This window comes from Phycodurus eques, chromosome 20 (assembly GCF_024500275.1).
Source record: "Phycodurus eques isolate BA_2022a chromosome 20, UOR_Pequ_1.1, whole genome shotgun sequence".
Lineage (NCBI taxonomy): Eukaryota > Metazoa > Chordata > Actinopteri > Syngnathiformes > Syngnathidae > Phycodurus > Phycodurus eques.
The window spans coordinates 2,058,569-2,072,576 of NC_084544.1; the positions used below are offsets into that span (position 1 = coordinate 2,058,569).

Below are 14,008 nucleotides of genomic sequence, written 5' to 3' on the forward strand. Positions count from 1 at the left end.
GGATGGTGGGGGGGAAGTCAATTGCTGAGTCATGCAGGCAAGGGCCTGTTTGCACAGCAGGTGCTCGAAGGTGACGTTTAATGAGCTGCTAGATATTTACGTTGTGTGTGTGTGTGTGTGAATGGACAAGCATTTTTACGTTTTGTGTGTAAGTGGATGGACAAACACTTTTGCAATTACCGTCAACGTGGATTGGCCCATTTGTGGATTTTATTTCATTTTATTTTTTCTTCCCATTTTTTTTTTTTTTTTTTTTTAGGTAAACCAATCCCGAAAATGCTTATTGGCAGGTTATCCCCACTTATTGAACATTGTTTGGGGTTTAAAAAAACCAAACATTTTTACTTATGTGTATGTGAATGTACAAGGAGCCAACACCAAAAATGCGTCCCTGCTGGCGTGTCACATATTTTGTGCACCATGCTTCGTGATGTCGTATGCAAACCCTGTTGCACAATGTGTGTCACCCATTAAGTACACACACACTCACGCACACGCATCAAAGATGACGGTCCTGCATTGGTGGAGGAAGATGGAGGAAAGGCGAAGATGGAGAAGGCGAGAGAGCGAGGGGGAGGCGAGATGAAGCCACAGAGGCCAAATTGATTGGACGACATGAGACGATAATGCCGCGAAGCTCAATTGCTTTTGTCTACTTTGTCGGCTCTGCGGCTTAAAAGTGCTTATCTTGTTCCCTCCCTGCTTCAATCAAAGACTTTTTTTGGGGCGAGGGGGCGGATCACTTTAGCCAAATGCTAACATAAGGAATTGACGTTTGAACGCTGTTTGGACTGAAGCAGCTTTGGTTTGATTGTCAGCGTAACGGTGAGGAAATGTGAAGCGATATTGTGCCGTATCGTTATCGGTCCCAGATGCAGTTTCGATACGCCGGCATGAGATATATTACCGCCAGTGACTATTATAATAATATTGGTCAGGTACGTTTTTCAACTGGTAGGCGTGGAAGAGGGTCTCGTCCAGCTTGTCTGTGAAATTCAGCTTTGTAAACCATAGTACTGACCAACAGACACCAGTAGATGGCGACGTTGCATCGCTTTGGATTTGGGATCAGCAGAGCTTTCGAGTAGAAGACCAAGATTAGAGGGTGAATCTCAACTCGTCACGTCGATTATGCGGGAGAGAAATGCCAACACGTTGGAAGTACGACGCCTTTAGGGCACTCGCTCACAAACAGAGTATGTGTCGCAGTAGTTTGTCGAAAGTGCGTGTCGTGTGCGTGAGAAAAGATGACGCAGTTCTTGGAGTGGATGACAAACGGCATGTAAAAAAGCCACTGACGTTCAACTCGAGCCACGCGCTGAGTTAGCGTCGCTCACGGCTTGTTTTTTGTTTTAGTTGTACATCTTTAAATAAACTATATTTTTCAGCAAAAGTAATTTCTCAATCTTGTTTTTGTTGTTTTATAATTTGAGGGGTCAGAAAAGTCAAAAAATATTAGTGTCAGTTGCTGTTCTGCTTGACATGTTTCTTTTAACAAAAAGCTCATTTTCTGTGCTTTGCTTTCAAAACCGGTGCTGAACTGCTGATTACTTTAGAAGAGAAAAAGCTAGAAACAAATGTATCGCAAGTGGCGGGCTAACCCTATCCCGTTTCCTAATACGGTGAAACAAATCAAATGAGCTGCGGCATGCCAAGCTGAAACTGCTCCAGTTACCACAAAGTGCTGTTAACATGTTTATGAACTGTAATGCTCATGTGATTTATGTTGCTGTTGTTGTCGTTTGTCTTTCTTCCAGGGCCAAGTCATGTTCCGCAATGGTGAGCGGATGGGCACCATTAAATTCAACCAGTTTCAAGGTACAAAGACAACCTACTACGGCATGTCAGAAGCCAAATTGAAAAAAAAAAGAAAACATGAAACGCATCCCGCACGCTCACGACGTAGATTTACCCAACGGCGTCTTTGTTGCGGAGGTTCTACAGTTGCTGTAAAGCCGTTTACCCGCTGAAGTTTGTGGGGTCTGTTGCGGACGATGTGCTTGGATCGGCACCAAGTGAGCTCGGGAAAAAGCTTCACGGAAAAAGAGAGGATTTTAGGGAGGGAAAAAAAAACGGAAAATGTTAGGTTCAAAATACAGACGATACAGAGTTAAAACAGCAGCACCTAGCGAAGCATGTAAACTCTGTGAGCAGGTGAGTCTTACCGAAATTCCCTACAAAAAACAATCTGATGTGTACGGGGGGGATGTGCAATTTTCTAGCAAGACGATTTCATAGCAATTCCCACTTGAATCGTCTTTGATCTCGCACTTGAGCCTTTTTGCTCACGCCAACCAAAACGGCAGGCCCTAACGAAGTGTGTCATCATTCTCCTGGTTTCTGACGAACAAGTCAAGGAAATTCAATGCAAAGCAGAAAATACTTTTATTTTATTATTTTTTTTATTTTTAACTAGCTGGAATCATACTTTCTTTAATCTAATTTTAAACAATAATAATAATTCTAATCGCTGCCTTCTGTCACAAAGTCGTTCTGCAAAAACATTCTGATCTGTTTGAGCAGAACCGCAACGCGTTTTTAAAAAAAAATGCTTTTTGTTTTTTTTTTCCTCCACCTGTCCTTGGCTTCCTTTGCCCCTATCTTCTCTTTATCGCCCGCCGGCTCTCCTCGAGGTGAAATAAACGTATAATTGAAACGGCGTAAAGGGGAAAAGCATATTAAAAAACATATTAAAGTGCATCTTCCCATCCTTAAGTGATAGCCGTTGCCGAGTGCTTTATTATCTGTGTTAGGGATGTTTTGTCATATTACTAATGTGCTTTGGATGTATTCTGTTGAAGGCTGTATTTTGATGCCATAAAGTTTATCGGATGTTAATAAATGTTGTTGTTTTTGGTAACAGAGGGCCTGGAAGTGAAGGTGGGCGAGTACAACGCCATCGCGGACGTGCTGGACCTCATCAACAACTCCATCCGCTTCCAAGGTACACAAAACAAACAAACAAACAAACATTTTTCCACTTTTGCCAGGATTACCGCGTATTTGTTCGTTAGCATGCTTAGGTAAAATGAATGTCCACTACCCATCATGAAAACCGGCGTTGCTATTTGTTCATAACATCTCACGTTATTGTCTAAAATCCAAGAAGTAGCTATTTAACAATAAAAAAATACATTTGACAAGATATGATTTTTTATTTTTTTCCCCCACTTTTTACACTTTTACAAACCAAAAAATAAACGACAAAACCAAATTGAATGAAACCTTCTACAGGGGTGACGAATTTTTTATTTTTTTCGACATGAGTCTAAATGGCTCCACCCATCCTTCCGGAACGTCCTCCGTTATCCTCCACGAGCCGAGAAGTAGCCAAGTAACTGACAAACAAATAAGAATTATGTTATGCTCTTTCTTAATTTCTTACTTCTTCGACGCTGTTTGTTGGTTATTTCACGAATTCATTAGCAATACTACCCAAAAACAAACAAAAAGAGAGGTTATCTGCGGATTGATTTATTTATTTGTGCCCCTGATACCCATCTTTTTCCCATTGTACCAACACTGAAACCAAATTATTTACCGAAACAATTTTATTTTGTTCACTTGCGCCCACGCTCCCACATTGAGAAAGTGCCGGACGGCGGCGTCGAAAGCATTTCCACGGTAAACGGAGATGTGTTAGACGATTCCGCCGCCATCGATTGGCCGCTGCCAGAGGAGAATAGAGCTGGAGATAAGAAAGCGCAGCCTCCCGCCGCAATAATTTGACCGCCGTGCTGAGACGATGCGTGAGGAGGAAACAGGAAATGGCTGTGGAATAGCCTGGTCGCTAGTTTGCGGTTGGGAAGATAAAGGAGCAGAGAAGAGAGCACAACTTGGCCATTTTATTCAATTAATTGGAACCCTTCTTCTTCCCGTCAGGAGTGGAACCGCCCAAAGATCGGACGTTTGTGCGTCTGCAGCGGCGGCACATCAACGTCCCGCTTTACAGCATCCTGTCCACCATCACCATCTTGGGCATGCTCATGGCCGGGGCGTTTCTCTTTTTCAACATCAAGAACAGAAACCACAGGTGACCGAACATTGAAAGAATAACACAAAGTAGGGTCGTAATGGTAACGGCAAAAAAAAAACAACAAAAGAAAACATCTCGCTTTGCAATAGTTCGGTTTACATTCAGTTTGATTAAATCTTCAATAGATTAGAAATATACAAACGCATGCAGTTTGTACCATGATTGCTATATATATATCTTCGGGCGGGAGGCGGGGTACACCCTGAACCGGTCGCCAGCCGGTCGCAGGGCACATAGAAACAAACAACCAATCGCACGCACAGTCACACCTACGGGCAATTTGGAGTCTTCAATTAACCTAGCATGCATGTTTTTACACCTACCGTGATTCTTCCTGCATGTTGAGTATTGCGCAATTTCTGCATCGTGATACCTGTCATTGTCATCATTGTCAAAATATGGCAATGATATCGTATCGTGCGTGGGACAGTAGTTTGTATGCCAGGATCACGCTGAAAGTCGCGCTTGTCGTGGTGCAGACTGATCAAGATGTCCAGTCCCTACATGAACAACCTGATCATCCTGGGCGGTATGCTGTCCTACGCCTCCATCTTCCTCTTCGGACTGGACGGCGGCTTCGTGTCCGACAAGGAGTTTGAGACGCTCTGCACCGTAAGTTTCCTCTCCGCAGACTTTCTCGTTTGAATGGATGCCTTCGTTATTTAATACACTACTCGCATCCTTTGAATCCTCAAGCGAAGATATTTACCCGGGGCAGGTTGAGTATAAATATATAGTATAAAAGTCAAACGAGCCGCGAGACGAGGTAGATTCGAGGTGTTAATGGCACTAGATTTAGATACGATAAACAGCTTTAATGTGACGAATGGAAACAGAGCGACTATCTCTGCGGGGGAATCTTTAGCCGGCACATTCGACCTCCGCCCTCAGGTGATATTACAGTGTCGCGATAAAGTTGTGTTCTGCCACACCAGCAAAATGACGCAGGCTGGACTCTGTCTTCAAAATGCTGTGTAGGATGGTGCAGGTGTAAATAAAGTGTGTGTGTGGCTATATCGAGCTCTGTCAGGCTATTTTCAAACTCTGCGCTTTTAAAACACACATCAGCGGCATCCTCTGGTGCCAAATCAGAGCGAGAGGTCTACGCTTTGTTTCTTCTTATTAGGACAAATTACTCTCAGTGTGACAGCCTCCGTGCTTACGAGATAAGAGACGAGAAAGCAACCTGACAGCTTTTTTTTTTCTTCTTATTTGTGGTTCATTTTTAGAGCGCTATTTTGGCATCTTCAAGGAAATGTTCATACCCGTCAGAGACGTCACGAGGGCCCGAGTACCAGGTGGTGCGGAGGAAAAGTTCGCAAATATTAGCCTCTGACACGGGTTTCATAGATTGACAACAAATTGGGTCTTTGTCATCATAGGTTGCATGAAAAAGTCTCAGGGACCCAAAATGCAACAGGAAGTCATCCATTTTAGGTTGAAGCAGCAAATTTGGGGCAAATTTCAAACCCATACCAGGGAATTCACCCCAATCGGAAGTAGCTATCCTTGGCAAATGGACAACGCTTAATGGAGAAAAAAAAGAATAATCCAGCTCTGGGCCAGACCTTTGAGATGTTGTATGTCTCCCCGTCAAAATTTCTGACAGCTTTGCAAAGATAATAAACTGCGCAAGTAACTTTGTCCTAATTTGCTTCAGGTATTTTCGATCAGACCGAGTAGATTTTTCCACAACAGGCATCTAATGTGGGCAGAGAATTGTGTCAGAGTTCAATGACCATTTTGAGGATTTGCTCCCCCAAAAAGTAGCTGCGAGCTTTATTTTTATTGAGATAACCTTCATTTAGGCACCTCTCTTGCGCCCCGATAGGTTCGGACGTGGATCCTGATCGTCGGCTACACAACAGCGTTCGGTGCTATGTTTGCCAAGACCTGGAGGGTGCACGCCATCTTCAAGAATGTTAAGATGAAGAAGAAGGTATGAGAGAGGGTTTTGTGTTTGTGTGTGTGTATTTTGACCCGGCTTGGGTCTTTCCTGGGGGATTGGCTCCCATTGGCGGTCACAAGATTCTATCCCTGGTTACCACAAAGTCCAAAATGTAAGAGTTAAACTTGGTCAAATAATATCCAGGACAACTTTGTAAAGCTTAAATCTCATTTCGTGTCCTTGTACGAAGGCACGGCAATCATACGGACAAAGCAGCTGACAGCAGAGATGCTCAGGGAATACTTCTCTCGGCGTCTCTTTTCTACGTGGCCGAGGATTACAGTTTGTGAGTCACGCCCCATCAACTACCGTAGAAAACAGCGGTCGTCGCTACACAAACTCCGTGCAAGGATCTCCCCGGCCGATGGTTTTGTCTGATCTGTTTCGCCTTCCGACCCCAAACACACAAACACACGACGGTTTATTCGGGGCACTTGTGAAAGCTGTAATGGTGATACGTGCGACTTCAAACTATGATGGAATACATCCATCCAAGCCATTATATACAACAAGTTTTAAAGGGATTAAAGGAGTCAACACCGGGTTGTGATGGATTCAAAGGGGCGTCCCAATACTTTTGTCCACACGGCGTATCAGTTTATGCCCAACGAGTGCTTTAAAGTCTCCAAATAACTTCAGTGAAGCCCGCTGAAAGCTTTTGAGCCATCAGATTCAATCACTTTGATTGGCCGAGTTATGTAAAAGAGATGCAGACTGTAGTAGCGGTTCTTGGCCTTTTTTGTATTTATAGAACCGCCCCCTCCCTTCATCCCTCCACCCCTCCACCCCTCCCTCCTGCCCTGTCTCTCGCTCCCACTCGCCGGCTTTCTGGAGCAAGTGTGGGTGGCCTGCCAGGATGAGAGGGATGGATCAAAGAGTTGGACGGATTCGGGGCGAAGTGGCAGTAGGGGGGGAGAAGGCCGGGAAGCGAGCCGCAGACAAAGTGGCGCATATGGAAAAGGAACTAGACCTGGCCCCGGTAGGAGAGCGAGAATGCCCGAAAACAAGGAAAAATGAACTATAACTGAGATTTTCTTGGACTCTTGGGATCATAATGAGGCGCAATCAAAGCTGATTTGTCGTTTTTTTGAATATTTTTAATTAGGCCGGACGAACAGTGAAAATATTTACAGTACTTAGTTCTGCAATATTTCGCCGCATCTGACTGGAATCTCAATTTCCACCAAGCTGTAGAGTTTGGTTCATTTCAGAAGTAAGGTGATAACTGCAATACTGCTATACTAAGATACTACGCTTGACCAAAAAATAGTGCGGACTTTGGGAACGAAGAGGACAGAGGTGGTGGCATGCATGCTCAAACTACAGACATTTCACAGTCACGTTTACCTGGTGCAGGACAAAAGAAGTCACGAGCAGTCGACGAGTCAACCTTCTAGATTGTGCTATTTCCACCGCGGGCTGGCTGACCTTTCCTTTGAGCGATGCTTCCATACCGTCAAACGGCGTTATAAATAATGACCACAAACAGGCCGCGGCTTTCATCCCAGCGAAAGTTCACGGTACAAAAGAGGAGCGTTGTGATCTGACGCTGTTGCTTTACATCTCGGAGGAGACTCATTGGCAGGTTGCCATTAGCGTTTCGCGGTGCGTGTGGCGTTCCACACATCCTCGCCGGTGGTTGATTGCAGCTAATCAGCAGCTGATGAGGCGGTTGTGAGTACCAGCGGGTCTCTGGTTGGACAATAATTGGGATTGTTGGGTGCAATGCTCATAAAACTCTTGTTGTCCCCCCATGCAGATCATAAAGGACCAGAAATTGTTGATCATCGTTGGCGGGATGCTGTTGATCGACTTGTGCATCCTGATTTGCTGGCAGATTGTGGACCCACTGAAGAGGACCGTGGAAGAATACAGCCTGGAGGTCGGTGCACATGCCGATGTTACATTTCTGCGTGTTGGCTGAGTTCAGTCCTTTTTATTCATGTCCGTGCGTTTGCCTCCACCGGGATGTGGGACATTCCCAGAATACAAAAAAAAATAAAAAAGCACACAAGATGTGAGCCCAAGGCTACGATACCATCTGGCTTTTTTTGTCTTGATTATTTTTGGGCCGGGATGTGAGCCGCTGCAACTTCCGGCGTTGATCCCCGCCCCCACCGCCCGACATTTGCCAGCTTGGATGTGAGACGTTGGCAAGGCCTGCTGGCAACAAAGTGCTTGGCCTTGTTTTTCTAGCTGGAGTAGCGCAGAATAGAAATGAACTTGTGATCCTGTTTACTGCTCAACCGCCCGATAGCTAAAATGCTAACGTAGCTTTGTCATCTCAGGTTGGCGAAGCATCAGTCAGCAGTGCTTTGGGTACCAGAGTTTAGTCAGAACTCGACCAACCTTCGTGGACAATGCTCTTATTAGCCTTCTTAGCATCATTCTGCAACGTTAGCCGTCAGAATTTAGTGAGAAAGATTATCCAATCAAAGCAAACAATGCTGTTTTTATTCATATTTTATAGTCAAATTAGCATCAATTAGCAGCATTTTTTTTTCAAAATTGAGGAGGAATTTGCACAGTTATTGCAGAAAACAGTCTCAGCATCAGTCAGCAATATTTTCTGAGATTTCCGTAAGAAATCCTATCGTGGAAAATGAAGCATAAACTGTGTAGCGAGTTAGCTTTTTTCATTCACTGAATTCCAAATGTCTTGTCAGTTTCCCACTAATTACTGTTACTTTTCATGCTAATTACTACTAAATCAGAGAAATCGGAAAAAAACAGATTTACTGTTACTGGACTGGAGAGGTTCGCGTTTACTTGGCTGCTGCTAGCAGCTAACAGACAGTGGAGCTCGAACGTCAGAGGGGTTTGAGCCTTGAGATGATTGCTGACCTCACGGGGTTACTGGAAGGTCTCTACAATAAAAATTTCGATTTGACATTTCCTGGGCAACTTCTTTTCATCTTATATCCTGTTTGTTGATTGGTGCCAACACCCTGTGGGGGTATAGAAGGACGCTATCTGGCAGCTTGTTTGGACAAGCACGTCTTCAGTTAAAGGAGGAATCTTGTGAAGTGATAAATAAAGTCCGCTAGGAGGTTTATTTTAGTGCTTCCGGTGAGATATAGCCCAAAGGGACGGAGACAATAACAGGGTGTAGCTGCGCGCCGTATCCCAATGTCCGTTACGGTACTTTCCAGCTCCTCTGAGCTCATTTGTGCGACTGCAGACAAAGATGTATTTCCCTTTTATGCCGCTACTCGCTAATGTCTTTAAGTCTGCCCAGCGAGGTCAAGCACAACCAACATTGTTTAACATATTCATTCGTCAGTGTGTGCGGTTGCATCCTCGCCGAGCATTCTCAGATTCGAAGCCCTCGGCTCCGGATAGTGTTGTGAATATATTAACCGCGCTGGAGCGTGGGAGTTTCTGGACCGACATCGGCTGACAGATTTTTTTAAGGGCCAGATTCCGGGGCTGGCTTAGGTTGGCTCCCTGTCCTGTCAGGTGGGATCAGCCGCCAGAAGGCAATCCCGATTCCCAGAAGGACAGATGAGAGGGACGCGGGGAACGTGTTGCCACTACATATTGCTGTGCTCATGCTAATGAACAACTTGGTCATGTATTAATGTTGTTCCTTGGACAAGGATTAAGTGTGAGGGTTATGGCTAGGGTTTGTATTCCAGGTTTTGTACCTTGGTGAAATGTCCTGGTGAAAGGCTTGTAGCACTTTGTTCCACGGTGAAAATGTTTGTAACATGGTGAATGGTGCTGATGAAAGATTTTGCACCATGGTGAAAGGTTTTGTACCATGGGGAAAGGTTTGGTACCCTGGCAAAAGTTCTGGTGAAAGGGTTTGTACTCTGGTGAACGGTTTTGTTTCATGGGGAAACTGTAGAAGGAATCCAGACAACATTTCCGACATTGGACATTTTGTTTATTTTTTCCTTATGGGAATATGATTCTGTTGTTTACATGGTGGAGTCGTAGAATGTCATCATTTATGCCGCTCAGCTGAGATTTACACACTGGGACGGACATGCCTGCTCTTAAAGCAGCAGGCGCCACTTAATGAGCAACCATTTGCAAAACTGGGACGGCCCTCTTTGCATGGCGTATTAGCATTAACGAGGAGATGGAACTGCGACCGGGATGACAGACCGTCCTCGGAGCTTTCAGGGAAACGACGCAAAGTGAAGGAGGCGCCCATAAGTGGGAATGTTTGTCTATATGTGCCCCTGCGATTGATAAGGAGTACAGAAAATAAATGGAAATTTCCCCTGAATGTGAGTGTGAATGCTTGTTTGTATTTTTTGTGCCCTGGAATTGGCCAGCGACCGGTCCAAGGAGCGCGGTGGACACCCGATATTCGCGTGGGGGATGGCGACTGTGAATTACAAAAATTGACGCCCATTATAATTGCATTGAAAAAATATGTGTATATATATATTTATTTATTTATTGATTTTACCCAAAAAATAAATGTGTATAAACCACTAATAAGTGTTTTTGGGGTTGGTCCCCCCACAATAGAAAAAAAACAAAAAGAAAAAAATGTATTTAAGATTGAAAACAATTCAGCGAATCGTTGAATCCGCGGGTTCTGAGCTGTGAATATACGGAGGTCCACTGTACCCCACTTCTCTCACTAAAGTTCAATTTCCACTCGTTGAAAAAGAATAAGCTGCTGATGCACCATTAAAAAGGGTTCCAGCTTCTTTTCTTCATTTCTTGGTTTCATTCTTATTTTTATGAGACTTCCCGGGACAGCCTGGGAATGCCGACTGGGACGCACGTGTACCAAAGGAGACGAGCATGTGACTGTGTGTGTGTGTGTGTGTGTGTGTGTGTGTGTTTGTACCTTTTGCATATACGTGGATGTATTTATTTATTTATTTATTTATTTTGCGTCTCCGCCTCCTCCCGTGGCTCTCTTGCATAATGAAGGACGAACTGTCAGGATGAAGATGATTAGCATTCCACCGGATCCTGCAGTCAAGCATCTCCACCCTTCCTTCTGTCTCCTCTCTCCCTCCCTCCTTCCTCGCATCGCCATGGCAACGGCCACGGTTTCCGACACCCGCAACACCGTTGATCCGGCCAGATGAAAATAGCAGATTTAGGGCTTTTTTTTTTTTCCGTGAGAATTTTTGCTTGGCAACACGCGTGCATGCATGCAGTGAAGGAGGATGACGACGATGATGGTGATGATGTTGAGGCGTTCACTGACGCACGCCGGCGGTTTACTCGCCGCGCTCGGTGGTTTGAAGGTGAACCCGGGCTTATTATTGGCAGTGCAGACGGTGACATAATCGCCACGCAGGTACATCGACGGCGAGCGCGGGCTACATGCCGTTCCAACCTGACATGCCCTCCCTCTTTCAATTGTGCAAGGTCGGAGGTGATGGAGAATAACTGGCGAGAGGAACCGTTGCAATGGTTATATGACGTGCATCGTGCATGACCGCTCACTAGGGATTGTGTCTGGTAGATTTGTTGATTTCTATTGTGCAAGTTGGCAGTGATCGTGAATAACCGGTGAGAGGAATCATCCAATAAATCCAACGGCACAAACATTGCGCACGAGACCGTGCGTGCAGTGGAATTTTTTTAAACTCTGGTTGTTTCTAGTCTTTTTGTTGATTTCTATTGTGCAGGTTGTCAGTGATCATGAATAACTGGCACAATTCAATGGCACAAACACTGCACATGAGACCGTACGTGCAGTGGAATTTTTAAAACTGTGGTTATTTCTGGTTGTTTTGTTTTGAGTGCATACTGGGGACTTTTTTTTTTTTGGTAACTTTATTTGAATGTGGATTGTTTCTCGTCATTTTGTTGATTTCTATTGTTCAAGCTGGCGGTGATCATGAATAACTGATGAGGAGAGCCATCGCATTAATTATGATACAAACATTGTGCGTGACAGCACTCTGTGGACTTTGTTGACTGTGGATTGTTTCGCGCCATTTTGTTGATTTCTATTGTTCAAGGTGGCGGTGATGGTGCCTAACTGGCAAGGAGAGCTGTCGCAAGAATTCTTTGTTTACGTTGAGTATGACAGCATGGTGGAAACTTTTTTTGCTAACTTTTTTTGACTGTGGATTGTTTTTAGTCCATTTGTTGATTTATATTGTGCACGGTAGAGGTGATCGTGAATAACCGGCGAGCGGAATCGTCACGTTAATTATAGGACACGTACATTGAGCGTGACGCCATGCCTTGTTTTTTTCCTTGACTGTGAATTGCGTCGAGTCCTTTTGTTGATTTCTATTGTGCAAGGTGGAGGTGATTGTGAAAGACTGGCGAGAGGAGCCATCGCATTCCTTAAATGACACGTACATTGTACGTGACAGCATGCTGTGGACCATTTTTTGACTGGACTATTTCTAATAATGTTTTTGATTTCTATTCTTCAAGGTGGCGGTGATCGTGAATAACCGGTGAGCGGAGACGCTGCATTAATTAGACTTGGACTTTTTTGATGACATCTTTTGACTGTAGATTGTTTCTAGTCGTTGTGTTGAAGGAATTACTCACGCACATTAATTAGATGACACGTGCATTGATGCATGACAAAAGACATTTTGGAATTTTCGGTTTACTTTGAACAGTTGATTATTTCAAGTATTTCTGTGTATTTCTATTGTGCAAGATGGCGGTCATCATGAATAAGTGGCGATTATTTATTCTAATTATTATTTCTAGTCATTCTGGGTTGTTTCTATTTCACTAGCTGGCTTTTGCATTAAATATATAAAACAAATTGTACGTCACTGTGCATACAGTATTGCATGGTATTTCTAGTCATTCTGTTTATTTCCATTGTGCGAGGTGGCTGTTTTTGTGTGTTAATTAGATGTAATTTCAGCCTACGTATGTCCAGTAGAAGTATTTCCGGAGCGCTGAACAGATCTGAATGAAACCTTGAGAACTTTATGTATAGTTTGGGGAACTGTCCTGTCCGTGCCGCCTCAAAGCCAGCTGGCTCTTCCCTTCCAAAAATGTTATTCTACGAGAAATAAATCATTGATGACTTCGTGTTGAAAAATACATAAGGGTCCCGCTCACTTACTTCCTCTTTAGCTGGCATTCAGGTGGGGTGAACGAGTTTAATTGCTGTAAGTCTAAAGATGTTCCGTAAGAAGAAGAAGAAGAAGAAGAAAAAGAAGAAGAAGAAGAAGTCGCGAGTGAGAAGCGGTCGTCACGTGGGGCATTAAGCTTGCCCGACGACGACGACGACGACGGCGGCGGCGGCGTTGAGCGCGGTCCCGCTTTGTTAGCCTGGACACAAAGCAGCTGCTGCGATCAATGCCTTTTCAAAGCTAACTGGGTCATTAAGGGATAACCACCACCCACCTAGGCCTTTTCTCATCGACCACCTCTGGGTGGAGGCAGGAAGCCAGGCGGCGTGCCGAGACCTCACATCATTATTCCCTCCGCTCAATCCGAGTCTTGATAGCCAGCAAGAATGGCACAAGTGTTCCCAAGTAGTGCCGCATTGCATGATGGGAAAGGGTTTAGCAATGTTTCTTGGATACTGGAAGCCTCTCATAAGAGTATTCCATTAGTAATCATTTTGTGTCGCATCCACAGTAAGACTGTGATGGTGAATGTATCACAATACGTCATCTTGAAGTAGAGAACATTAGGTGAGCGACAGGTGTTGGAACTAGCCACAATTCTGCTCCGTAAACAAACACGGTGCAGCTTAGCCTCTGGCTGGCGGACGTCATGGCTCACATTTTGCTAGATTGAAGCTGCTAGAAGTTAACGGACGTCATGGCTGGCAGCTGTGCGGAAAACTTAACTTGTGAGAAACGGCATCACGCAAGCATGAATAGCTGCATCTGTTATGTTCTAAAAAGAAGGCTAGCGAATGATGTCGCACTTTACCAAAAAGAAAAGCGCTGCTAGCAGTTAGCAGACATAGCTTGGTGATATACTTTTTGGCTGTACGGCCAACTTGTCAGAAACGGCATCACGTCAACGTGACTGTCTGCATTCTTCGAGCCATTGGTGTTGCACGTTCCCAAAAAGAAAAGATGAAGCTGCCAGCATTTAAGTTTCAT

At 44.5% G+C, this 14,008-nt stretch overlaps 1 protein-coding gene across 2 annotated transcripts in view; it reads left to right on the forward strand.

The window, feature by feature from the left end:
• The window catches only part of gabbr2 (gamma-aminobutyric acid (GABA) B receptor, 2), a 92,305-nt gene that overhangs the window by 51,828 nt on the left and 26,469 nt on the right, over positions 1-14,008 (forward strand). For both annotated transcript variants that reach the window (XM_061665297.1, XM_061665296.1), the window contains exons 8-13: positions 1,758-1,818; positions 2,864-2,944; positions 3,883-4,033; positions 4,516-4,648; positions 5,868-5,975; positions 7,744-7,866. In XM_061665297.1, coding sequence (XP_061521281.1) covers positions 1,758-1,818; positions 2,864-2,944; positions 3,883-4,033; positions 4,516-4,648; positions 5,868-5,975; positions 7,744-7,866 — 657 coding nt within the window. The remainder of the gene's footprint in view (positions 1-1,757; positions 1,819-2,863; positions 2,945-3,882; positions 4,034-4,515; positions 4,649-5,867; positions 5,976-7,743; positions 7,867-14,008) is intronic.